This window comes from Chenopodium quinoa, unplaced genomic scaffold (genome assembly GCF_001683475.1).
Source record: "Chenopodium quinoa cultivar QQ74 unplaced genomic scaffold, ASM168347v1, whole genome shotgun sequence".
NCBI classification, from domain to species: domain Eukaryota; kingdom Viridiplantae; phylum Streptophyta; class Magnoliopsida; order Caryophyllales; family Amaranthaceae; genus Chenopodium; species Chenopodium quinoa.
Window position 1 is genome coordinate 1,101,599 of NW_018742410.1, and position 13,109 is coordinate 1,114,707.

At 30.5% G+C, this 13,109-nt stretch overlaps 1 protein-coding gene across 1 annotated transcript; it reads right to left on the minus strand.

The window, feature by feature from the left end:
- Positions 1 to 1,919: 1,919 nt before the first annotated feature.
- Positions 1,920 to 3,568, minus strand: LOC110705799 (ethylene-responsive transcription factor ERF003-like). Its single transcript, XM_021883736.1, has 2 exons — positions 3,186 to 3,568; positions 1,920 to 2,966 (listed from the first exon to the last, which is right to left on the minus strand). The coding sequence occupies exons 1-2, from the start codon at positions 3,266 to 3,268 to the stop codon at positions 2,480 to 2,482; spliced, it is 570 nt and encodes a 189-aa protein (XP_021739428.1). The 5' UTR covers positions 3,269 to 3,568; the 3' UTR covers positions 1,920 to 2,479.
- Between the last annotated feature and the right edge of the window lie 9,541 nt (positions 3,569 to 13,109).

The window sequence follows — 13,109 nt, forward strand, 5'->3', positions numbered from 1 at the left end:
TAGATATGATTCTAATTCATGGTAACCATTTAGGTCAAATCCTCTTCACTAAGTATATATACGCATTGTATTGGGAGTAATTGATTATACTACCTCAATTTCATATTATTTGCAACAATTAGACTCTTTCTATTTGATCACACTTTATGTCAACTCGTTGCTAATAATCTAGGTTGCACCGATACGGACACGGATCCCACGGACACGGGTACGATACGGACACGACAAAACGGAATCCTAAAATAGGGGACACGGGTACGGCAAATAATAAGACAAATAATATATCAAAAAAGGAGATTTTGACAACCTATTCAACAAAACACTAAATAATTAACCTTAAACAAGTCATTTACCGTAAGCTAAATAATATTCTCCTATTTCACATACAATAATGTGCTATGAAATGTGTTTTGAAGGCGCTCGTATTATAACTATTATCTTTTTCTCTCATACTTTACCTTAACGTTCTAATTAAAAAAGTTAAAAAGATGAGGTGACATATCAAAATGCAAACCGGATCGTATCATAGTAGGATTCGATTCGTCTCAAAGTGTCTAAATATATTAAAAAATCGGATGCAGTTTTTATGTGTGTCTGTCGTGTGTCGAACGAGTGTCGGTGTCTGACACGGTGTCGGACACGGACACGGCTGTTGGACGAAGTGTCCATGCATCTTAGCAAATAATATGAAGCGGGAGTAGTATATGATTAATACATACTGTAGATTGATTAAAACTATCTTTTACGTACAAATCTTAGAGTTCTTTCTTCATGTATATAGTTGTATACTTGTAATTGAGCACATAAATCAATCTAGTGGTCTACTAACCCCTTATATTGTCAATTGATTTTCGATTGGATTGAATTAATCGCATATTAACTCCATCTTTATTGACACATACTTGGAATGAAAATGTAGCCCCGCCTTATATATAAGAGAACCACATTACTATTACCGTACGTAATAGTTACCTTGAAATTGAAGACATAAAAATCTCACTTTCATGTAGTTTGAGAAAAAGGTATGTAAGATGCTACACCATTTTAGCATGGTGATTAATGAATAGTGATCTTTAATATGCAGACAACTTTTTCTTGCAACGGGACAATAGAATGTTGCTCCTGAAATGCTCGTCTTTTCAAGAGCAAATATCATACAAAGTCAAACTATATGCCCTTTTGGTTTTCCTTTAATAAAATTATTAATAATAAAGAATTTAAAATTAAAAATTTTACTAGCACGCTAGGAATTTTAGCTCATAAAAGTTTAAAGGGTTACGAGCTGGAAGTTGGATCCTTTTTGACAAAGGCTGAATTCCTTGATTTTTTATTTTTTTATTTTTTTTTATTTTTATAATGGAGTATATTTTGGATAAGATAGAAAAAGTGGATTGATTTCACTACATGTATAGTAGAAATCAACTTTGTCTTTTTATGATAAATAAATAAATAAAAATTAAAAAAAAAAACCAACTTGAGAAGGATTTTTCTCAATAATTTTGGGATCAAAGAATTTTTTTTTAAAAAAATACATATACTAAAACCCTGTTATGTTCACCTTATTTTCACTTATTTCAGGAAAAATAAGTTTAAATAAGATTAAGTTTATGAAAAATAAGTTCAGATAAATTGTAATAAGAGTTAATCAGGGTTAAGTTCAGATAAGATTAGATAACTTCAGATAAATTTAGATAAGATCAGATAAGTTTAGATAAATAAAAATCAGGTGAATAGAACGCATACTAAAATTGGTCATTATCGTAAAAATACTTTATTATTTAAATTTCTTTATATATATGGAAGACAAGATTTTCTTCTTTGAATAGACATGTAACGAGTATAATTCATGATGATATAGACAACCTCTTAAATTAGATTTGAGTTAATTTAATTTATTTTAATTTAATCTTGTATGTCCTTTTTTCTTTTAGTGAGAGATCCTAGGTGGTAGGCAAAAAAATATAACCATTACAACTGAAATACCAAAAATACCCATGAAGAAGCTTTCCAAAATATGAAATTGGATTAATTGGTGCTCAATGCATTTCTTTATTATACAAATATATCATATATTGTCTTATAAAGAGAGAAAAAAAAAGTACTTAAGTAGAAGTACACTATACATAATATGCTTCCTTTGACCTCTAATAACTAGGCACCTTAGCTTAACTCAAAGATAAACTTATAAAAAGGGAAATATTGTGACATATATCATGTCAATTGATATAATTGGGTTAATATTAGCACAATAAGATAATTACGAAACTAACTAACTAGATAAATTTGAGTAAATTTGTGGCCAAAGGGATATATAATAAATAAATAAAAAGGGCCGGTTGGCTACTATATTTTTCCCCAACTCAGGACCAAAAGTACCGTCCCACCATAGTAATTGGCTACTAACTAAAGCCAATTGAGTGATCAATTAATTGAACTCTCCCAACTTAGCATGGTAATCAAAGTCACCAAGCTAAGTTAATCAAATTGTGATCTCAAATGAACCATAATCAAGCAACTCTTCAATCATTTGCTCAATATGATCCTCCTCTAATTGGGTATATTGTAGTTGCGGTTCAAGTTGGACATTCTCGACCTTCATTGCCCAATTGGGTTCCGGACTAGGTAACACTTGTCCTATTGTTGAGCCGTATTCGGGAGACCAAGGGCCCGTCTCCCCAAATTTAGGGCCAATGCAATTGCCCGAGCCCGAGAATTGCGGGCTGGGTACCCTTTGTTGGGCCTGCATTGCTGAGTTTTTAGTCACTTGCAAAGAGGCCATATAGCAACGGTGAAGCTTGGCAGTTAGAGTAGCTGAGAGTAATTTGGATGATGAAGTTTGAGGAGCATTCGGGTTGTAAGGGAAATTGGTCCGGGCCCTTGGCCCACACATTAGTCGGGCCGCTTCATCGTAGGCCCGAGCTGCATCTTCTGCCGTTTCAAATGTACCCAACCAAATACGCGTTTTTCTGTGAAAAAAATACGAACGTTTCGTTAGCAAAAAAATCAATTCAATTTTTTACTTTTTGTGTAGGTAAAGAAATGTACTACTAGTACATAAATAATATACACGGAATTCATTATCACGTGGTGTAATTGATTTTAAGTTTTTAATCAACTAAGGTAGATGACATTTACAATAATAATGTGACTAACTAAAATACGAAGTAGAAAAGATCAAAACTTACAAAATGGGGTGACGAATTTCAGAGACCCAAGATCCCCAATGCCTTTGACGAACACCGCGATACCGTTGTTGTGGTCTTGCCATTATTGTTAAAAGGAAAAAAACTAAACGTTTCGTGTATAATATGTGATCAGGTTGCACAACAAGTGTTTGTAAAAATGTCCAAGAGAAAAAATGTCCAAGAGAAAAAATGTTTCAAGTGAAGAGGAGAAGGAGGGGGATTAGCGGGGGGATTGAAGGGGTTTATGTAGTTGTGGTATTTTTGACAAAGACAAATAAAAATGAAATAAAATATAATAATAATAATAATAAATGGGGCCCACTTTTTGCCCACTACTGGCAAGCAACATTAATAGGTCCCACATAAAAAAAAATAAGAAAGGGTCCCACTTAAATATTATAGGTTTATGTCAATTATATTATTATATATGTAAATTACTTTTGTAAATCTATATTAGTAGTTACCAACTGGCTTAGGTTGAGTAATATGATTAAATGAATTTTAGGATTAGTCCATATTTCAAAGAAGTGTCCCAACTCAAGCCAGATCACATGGGTTATCATAATAAGTCATGCTACCTTCCATGCCACAAACTTACAATACTATTCTAGCTAGTGTATATTCTAAAGTCTTAATGAAACTATAATTTCTTTATTAGCTATGAAAATTCTTTATTAACTATAATTTCATGCTAGCTTATCTTATGTACTTTGATTGATGTAGTTATAATATTTTTATTATGTGGCATGAGCTTAAGTAGATATGATGATAAGGTGTTTCTTTATTTATTGTCGTTATTAATATTATCTTATATGAAATTATTAATTCTTATCTGAACTTATAAACTACTCAAAGTCTAATACATGAATAAATTTACGTCATTGTAAAATACATTGATGTTGCACTATATTGATTAAAAAAAAAATTATAATTAGTCTTGAAATAAGCTAAGGTGTGAAGAACAAAGATTCAGTCAATTCTTTTTCAACTCTATTAACTTATTAATTGCAACTCCTTTTCATCTGAAGTTGTATAGTGCTAAGCAACTCCATCCTATTACAATGCTCGATTAAATAATGGTGATTTGATGGAGGGGAAATAATATCTAAAATCTTCAACACTATCATAACCAACAACTTTAAAAATCATTAATACCCTATATATTGCATCAATAGCCTATAAAAGAAAGTTAAGTTACTAGTTGCGCTCATGTTAATTGAAGTTGAATTTTTAAGGTACAATTGAAAGTGAAAGCTTGTTGAAAATGTAACTTATTAAAAGCGATCTTTGAGACCACCTTCTTATGAGACAAAGAGGACAATGATTCTCAAAGCATCATAATTACCCTTTGTAACAAAATCATTTGCTCATACCTTATTTACTGTTTTTGAATTGATCCCATTACTACACTAACAACCTTTTTATTAACAAGAGGTTTACAGCTGGTAAAAAATCTACCAAAATCATTATCATAGTCTAATATTAATTTCATACAAGTATATTAGTATACTACTATTTTCTATTAATAATTTTTTTTCCTACCTCATTGTTTGGGAACATTAAACATTATATTTTTAATATAAGAAAAACATGTAAATTTATACAGGGTCAAGTAGGCCACGATATATGTAGTGGTCCAACTTTATTCAATTATACTACAAATTATTATAAGATATGGTTAATGTTTTTCTGTGCTTTGATCATTTTGTGGGGTACAAAATATTAAAATTTAATTCTAATGTAGCATACAATTTGCCAAAACCATTACCCGAAACAGAAAACATAACATTTGCCAACTTTTTACATGGGTTGGCAAACTTGGAAGTTAAAAATAAATAATCAAGTGGGACAAAGAAACTTGCTTTTTAACATTAATTAAGTTTAATTGTCCTAATCCAAAATCTAAATACTATAAGTGTGTTTTAATCGATATCGGATAGTGGTAGATTTTCAATCAACGTAAATAATGATGTGGATAATGTTAGCAAATGATATGCAAAGTTGAATTTAATTAATTCATTATATAGGTGAAAAATGCTAGCACTTTACCCCACAAATATGAAAAATAACTTACATATATGTCAAATAAATATGGATACTTGAATAAATCCTTAAAGATGCAGAATTAGAAGATGTATTTCAGATTGAATCTCGTCTTGCCACTATTGTTTGTAACTCGAAAAAATTGGTTCACCCGCCTATTATTTTCCATGGTGGTTGTGTTGATACCCTTAGCTTGATGGGGATGTTGTATGTGGTAAGTGTAATATTTGTAGTTTGCATGGTGAGGAAGACCATGCCCTTAAATCTAGCTGCCACTGTTCACCCACGTGGTAGAGTGTGCCCCCATGCTATTCTCCATTGCTCATATAGTTATATGTCCCATACGTAAAAATATTTTAGATTGCATTTTTGGCATGTCATATAAGCTGATTTTTGTTTCTTGAAAAAAGAATTACTAGCTCCAATTTTAGATCAAATAGTTGACCGTGCATGTTTACTTTTGGATCACATTTATTTAAGATGGTTGACTATTGAGCATAAAAATTAGAATTAGGCTAACTAGAGCTGAGTAAGTTAGTACTATTAATAAATGCGTGAAGATAGATTGTAAGTATGTAATACTGAGCAATATTGTACATACAGTAATTGTTTTTTGATTTACAATAAGTTATAAAGAGTAATTGTACACGTGATATACTTTAAATATGAATTGGATTCAAGGTTTTCCCTATAGACATTGTATAGCACATATATTCGCATCCAAAGCAAAAATGATCGGACATAGACATAGGTCCACACATACATGTTTCAACTATTGTGAAGCAAAAGGATGGTCCAAAACTACCAAGTAGTTCCTGTGGCAAGGAAATCCAGAGTTCTGATGTATGTCGTTGCAGATATGTAAGCATCATATGCTGTTTTTAAATAAAATTAAAATTGTAAACTGACCACTCTGCTTCCTTAGCATACGACGATATATCCAATTTAAAGATTTCATGTTACTAGAACATGCACTCTTCATGTGTATGTTGAATTGTTGTTGAGAAAATTTGATTAACTAATTAATTAATTAATTATGTTATGTTCTTCTGCTTCATTCAGTGTATTGTATGTTTGTGGTCCGACCCACGTGCATTCACTAATTTGAGTCATGTATTAAATTTTAGATTGGTAACTACTGTCTTGTCTTCTAGTTCTTCACATTACAATATTGCTACATAGTTTTTTTAGAATCGATTCTCTCCGTTTTGTTTTCTTCGATCAGTATTCTCATCTTCAGATTAGAAAATCTAAGTTGATATTACATTTTTAAAAAGTCAAAACTCTTTTATTATTCTGATTTACTCCATTTGTACATTTGATTATGCATTACATTAGAAGTGAACCTTTGCTTCTAACTTTGTAGTTCTATTTGCCTATAGTATAGCTAGCTTTAAACCTTATAGCTTGGGCCATGGTTTATGTTAAGGTAAAACTTCATAATAACAATATAATGTGGAAGCTAATGATGTTAATTGTTAAATAGTACTCTTTTTGTCTTTAAAGGTTCTTCCTGATAAGTTACAATAAAAAGTTAAAGCAAAAAGAATATTTAGAGATCGTTGGAAAGAGTATATACTTCTTATGAGGATTATTCTTCCTCTAATTGTACCCCTCTTATAACATGAGTTTAGATTTGACTCAACCTGGATATTTTAGATTATCATGATAAGTAGTATAGAATCCATCCCCTTATCTCTATCCCGAATGAAATGATTACAACTTAGTAAATTACTACTTATTTGGTTTTTTAAGTGCTAATGATTGACAAATAGAATGTACTTTGTACAAGTTGGCTCAAAATAAATTTTGTTGATAAACTTAGCCTCTAACAAAAACTTGAAGTTTAACTATTGTCAATGCTCAACTTTGTTCATCAATAATAAGAAGTTGACATTGAGATGAATCTAATCAAACTCCCCTAACTATATATATACTTATATATGTTTTTTTTTTTTTTTTTTCTACTTATTATATCAAAATCGTGACAACTATTCAAGAGGAATAATTGTGTATGTTAATTCCGATCCCTACATATATCTATTGTTAATTTCATATACAACCTAAATTTATAAGTAATATAATGCATAATACATCTAACAAATATGATTCCATTGGAAATGGAAATAATATTGAACTACCATAGTTCATAGATTCAATTAATCCAATGCTTAAACTTGATTAATTAAGATTATTGTCCATATCAGAGAATTTAAATTTGTGTTCTATATCCCAATCATTAGTTGTGCATGTCTTATATGCCACATTGCTGCAATAGGCTCCAGTCAGGATTCATCCTAACCTAGCGAAAGAGATATCCTAATTTCTTTTTCTTAATTTTCATTTTCCTTTAATGTCCTGATAAGACTATAACACAAAATACATGGGCTAGCTGCAAATAAAGTTCCTTTTGCATCTATTTGGATTTTGTTTTGGGATTCAGTAGACGTATAGCTCATTCAAATTATACCATAAGGCGGTAAGGAGTATTCGTAACAAATTCTGTTGGGGTATGCAATCTAAGTTTAACATGAAAAGAATAAGGGCATGTTGCATTTCTTATAAGTATCCACCTAATCCATTAGTATGAGGCCGACCTTTATTTTAATGTGAAGGTGTTTAAAAATAAATCTGTATGACTTAGGCATAAAGCAGACAATATTTTAATAATGTGGAGTGAAGATGTGTGTGCGGCCTGACCAACCCGAGCCCTACAAATTGTTTTACCGTCAATACGGCTTGAAAATGAGAGGGTATGAATCTAATTCATACGTGAACACAAACACTAAGGCACTAATCCATATCCTTTAATTTTTTTGGATATGCATGCAACATGCCACCAGATCTATACAAACAAAAACAAAAGAATTCACAACAGTAAAGTTTTTATATTGTGATAAGAAAAGTGAGTGTCAGTGACCAATATGTTCAATAGAAAGTGATGGATCCAACTTCTCGAGCCTTCAAAATATCCTTTTTTTCAACAAAATACTATGTGAGTTTTCACCTGTTTGGGTTTTAAATCCATTGCATGCTTACAAGAAATTTTGCTCGCTTGCTTTTCCTTGCATTTGTGTGTACATGTATAGGAGTAAAGTTAGTTCTCTATAATAATTGTGAAATTTTATCTCTTGGAAATTATAAGGAGTAATGTATGATCGTGTTTTGAATATAAAAATTTAAAATATATTCAACACTGTACAGAGTTCTTAGTGTGTTGTAATGTTGCATGGATTAACTATAAAAGTCTACATATGAAGCACAGAGCCATAGAACATACAACTGTACTCTCGTAGCATGTTTCTCCTTTTTTTTGTTTTTTCAATCTTCATTTGATGAAGATGGGAGGGACTAACGTTGTTAAAAAAAAATTAGAAAAAAAAAAAAAAAAAAAAAAAAAAAAACTCATGTATGTACAAGTATATGAAAAAATAAACCAACTTCTCGTATAGTGATAAGTGGTAAAAAGATCTTATTCCAAAGTTATTTGATAACCTAATGTCACTGACTCATTAGATAATGTTTTTTATTTTGTAAAATAAATTATATTTGTTCAAACTTCAAATTAATACAAGTATCTTAAATGCTTTACACCATTCATTTGGTTGTCACATTAATAATTCCATTTATCGACAATAATATTGTCAATTCAAATAATGAGATTATAAACCAACGTATAGTACTAATTATTTTTGACTTACACTCAGTGGCTGGGGTCTAACATCCTTCGAAAATCCGTTCTCTTATGATATCATTCAACGTAAAATCATTAATAATTTAACAAAATAACAGTAAATAGTCCATTCAAAATCTTTCAAATGACGTTGACACAATCAAAAATATAATTAATAGTTGTAATGTGGAGATTAAGGAAAAAAGGGTTAACAACAATTGCAGATGAGATGACTTAAAATTGCACGAATTAATGAGTTAATCGTGTTTAGTCTTTTGGATTACAGCTAATTAGGTTTCCTCTAATTAAATTAAGTTGTTGAAAGAGAAAGGTCAAGATTGAAGAATATTTCGCGGGTTCAAAGAGGAAAAATAAATAAATAAAGTGGGGACCATAAGCCCAAAGCGCGTGAAGTGGGCCCAAATATTTGGGTTTTTTCTTGTGAAAGTTTATGCAGATTGTGAGCTAAAAGAGCCCACTATTTTTTGGCTTCCAACGGTTTTTGATCATTCTTACTACTCCATGTCACGGCGCTTCTTACGCTTCATTTTTTTCTAGGAATTTGACACTAAATTAATAAGACAAAAATTAATAAATACTCTGTGATATGTTAATAAAAGAAAATTCAATATACAATAAACATCAATTTCCTGTGATAGAGGTGAATTTAATTTAGTTCTAAAAGTTCTTCCTATTTGCGTTTTGCATGGCCTTTAATGTACTCCCTTTTGTTTAGAAAATTCGTCCCAGTTTTCGTTATAGGATGGTTATTGGTTAGATGGTTTCACTTTACTTTATCCTATTTTGAGAAACATTTTTTACGTACTTATTCTCTTATTCCACAATATGTCAATATTTACATTTTCGTACTCATTTTCTCTTATTCTATTCATAATTTTACCTTGACACTTTTTTTTTTTTTTTTTTTTTTTTTTCCTTTAATACGTTGAAATTGGTCAAGATAACTAGTGTTTTTTTGTTAAGGAGCATTTGATATGTCGGTTCATTCTTAATAAAATGTCTTGTTGCCCTAAACAAATGGATAAAAAAAAAACCTCTAGAAAGTATAAGAAAAAGGGAGGTCACTCTCAGTTACATAATATTTGGCTTATGTAGACCATGTGCTTCTGCAATATACTTCCATTACTCTCTTAAATAATGGTGTAATCTTTTTGTGATTTCACAAAGTCTTTGTTTTCTTGGTTATTTTATTTATGAGGATGAGACCATCAGAAAACGACCGGAATATTCTAAGGACACTCTATACTTATTATAGAGCTTCGTTCATTATGTATCTAAGTTAAACAGTCACATTATCCTAATCCATCTAGCTTTAAGAATATACGGATTTTATATGTAATTTTCGACTCATTTAAAGTCGGGCCTGACTTAAATATATATCGGAGATAATATCTAGCTTTAAGCATTATTATTAGGGTCGAAAGGCCCACATTGGCCCGAATTGATTTAATCCTTACTAAGGCCAGTCTAATTATTATCGCGTCTATACTAGGTATACAATATGTTTAATCACTAAAAATATCTTCTTTATATTTAATCGTTAAAAGAAAGAGAAGGTGCACTACATTAGAAATTCAAGAAATGTGATATTCTAGAAATGTGATTAATTTTGACAAACATCCTACAATACTACTCTGTGTATATGAAAATTAAATTTTTACAAATAGAGTAAATTATTTTATGCCCCAAACAAGGAAAAATAAATACTACGTACATCTATTAATTTTTTATATATGTGCTTGTTAAATTCGTCTCAATATGCATTTACTAAATTCTAAATTTCTAAGGAGTATTACTTGTATAATTTTTCTTATACGGAGTACGAAATTAAAATAGTATAAATAGTAATTGTAATGAACATTATCAAACGAGGGTATTAGAATAGCTAACAAGATGATTGCCTATATATTTGGCAAATGAAAAAACAAAAAAGGACAAAATCTAAATCAAACTAACTACAACTTCGTTGTAATGCTTTTGAAAGTGACATACTTTCGTAATACATGAATGGTAAAATTAAAGTTTGATTATTTCAAAAAAAAAAAAAAAAAAAAATTAAAGTTTAATAAGTGGATTATAATGCATGAAGCTGCTTACGCGGTTTCGTTTAGGATAATTAATTTAAAGTTAATTGCTGCTTGCAGGGGCGGACCCACCTTTAGTCATAGTGGGTCCGGTGACACAGTATTTTTTTTTAAAAATAAAATATCAAAGAGACCGCTTATTATAGATGGGGGGTCTCTTTGATGCTGCTAGTAACAACAAACAATATCAAAGAGGCCGCTTATTAAGATAGGAGATCTTTGATGCTGCTATTGCTACAAAAGACTTGGTGGTTTTTTTTTTATATATTAAAGACCAGTTATTTATATAAGAGGTCTCTTTGATGCTGCTATTGCATTTCACAATTTTTTTTGCGTTACTTTCTTTTTCATTAAGAGACCAGTTATATTTAATAACTGGTCTTTTAAGTTATCTCACTTTTTTTTGTATAATTTTTTAATAATTTTTTTTCCCTTTTTATATCTTATATTTGTACAACCAATTTTAATATTTCCCCATAAAGCTTATCAATTAACTAAAAAATCATAAAGTTAATTCAATATAATAATTTTATTGTACCATTGGTTTATAACATGTTATTTGTAGTATTTTCGACTTGTAAAATTGAATTCTTAAGTACTGTATTTGGTTGTGATATGAATTTTTGTGTCCTATTTTTGGATTGAAATCAATTTGGTATATGTATGTATATATACATATATATATATTTTATACATATAAGTTTTGGATTGAAATTAATTATGAACAAGACATGGAAAAAAAAAATTGTACTTTCACAAATGATCAATAATTGATGGTGACACACTATCTCGGAAATCCTGGATCCGCCACTGGCTGCTTGACCTGACTTGCCTTAGTTGAGTTCCGCGGTATATGGGATTTGCTTTTTCTACTACTTGCATTGTAAACAGTTAGCCCTAGTGTGTACTACTAGCCCACCGTGAAAATGCCTATACATCAACCAAAATGCTCAATTGCTCTAAACATTTGTTTTTCCTAATGTATTTTGTCGTATTGTACTAGATAAAGAATTGAGAAGATTAGCTCTATATTTCATTTTATTTGACAATATACACAATTGTTTTATTTCAATGTCTTTGTCACTTCGGAATATCAATGTGTTAAAATTACAAGCCCTTTACTCCATCGAGATCGGCTTTATTATTCCGTTAGTTGGTATACATAATTTATCAATTTGGAGGATTATGGTCATTTTTCAGTAACGGTCATATGGTTAACTCTTAACGCGATTATGAGTTATTACACGTAAGATAAAGTAATAGTTGTGACCACTAACATGGGAGGTAGTGAACTGATGACTACCTAATATGTATAAAATTTGGAGTCATTGCGAGTCAAGTTTAAGTTTTCTATTGCCCATTGATAGATTCTCCCATCTAGCAACTAAAACGGGCCCAAGTGAGTGATGAAAATCTTGCAAACATAATCTATCCTTATATCTAACATTACCAACCTTAATGCAGTTTTAGATGGAGAATAGTTCACCTTGTCACTTCAAAGCCACAAGTTCGAACCACCTATCTACATACATACATTTGAGACTTGGTAGTAGGGCAATTTTCTTACCCCCTTTACTAAAAATTTGAAAATGATCGAAGTACACAATTTAGTTTTAGACATGTCATGTAGTATAAATCAAAACTTTCTCAATATCTGTCAGAAAAAAATCAGTTGTAATAGACTAGTAGCATAAGTTTATTGTTTGTATTCTCTTAATAATTTTGTAATAAAACAACTGTCTTTTGTTGTCACACGTATAAGAAAAAAAAAACTACTAATCACGCGTTATGGGCGCTAGAAAGACGTTAATTATCAAAGATGAACTTATCAGCAGTCACACTAATAACAACTGGGCATTGCATTGCATACGGCTAAATTCCAAGTACATGAAAGTTATTTTCAAACTACACAATCTATTGCAATTTACGCTATTAGATTTGCTTAGCTAAGCTTAATCTAATCACATGATTTATATTACACACTTCCCCCCTTACCCATTTCACTCTTCCATCCTTTAAATATTCGTATTCTTCTCAATGTAAGACATCGATCTTGTTAGTTGTCTATTTATCACACAAACTATCGCGTCTATGGTTAGGGTT

Bases quoted from the DNA above. Each gene is read 5' to 3' on its own strand.
- LOC110705799 (XM_021883736.1), bottom strand. From the start codon at position 3,268: ATGGCAAGACCACAACAACGGTATCGCGGTGTTCGTCAAAGGCATTGG. The intron at 2,967-3,185 runs GTAAGTTTTGAT...TTTTTTTCACAG, and splicing joins GAAATTCGTCACCCCATTTT to AAAAACGCGTATTTGGTTGG.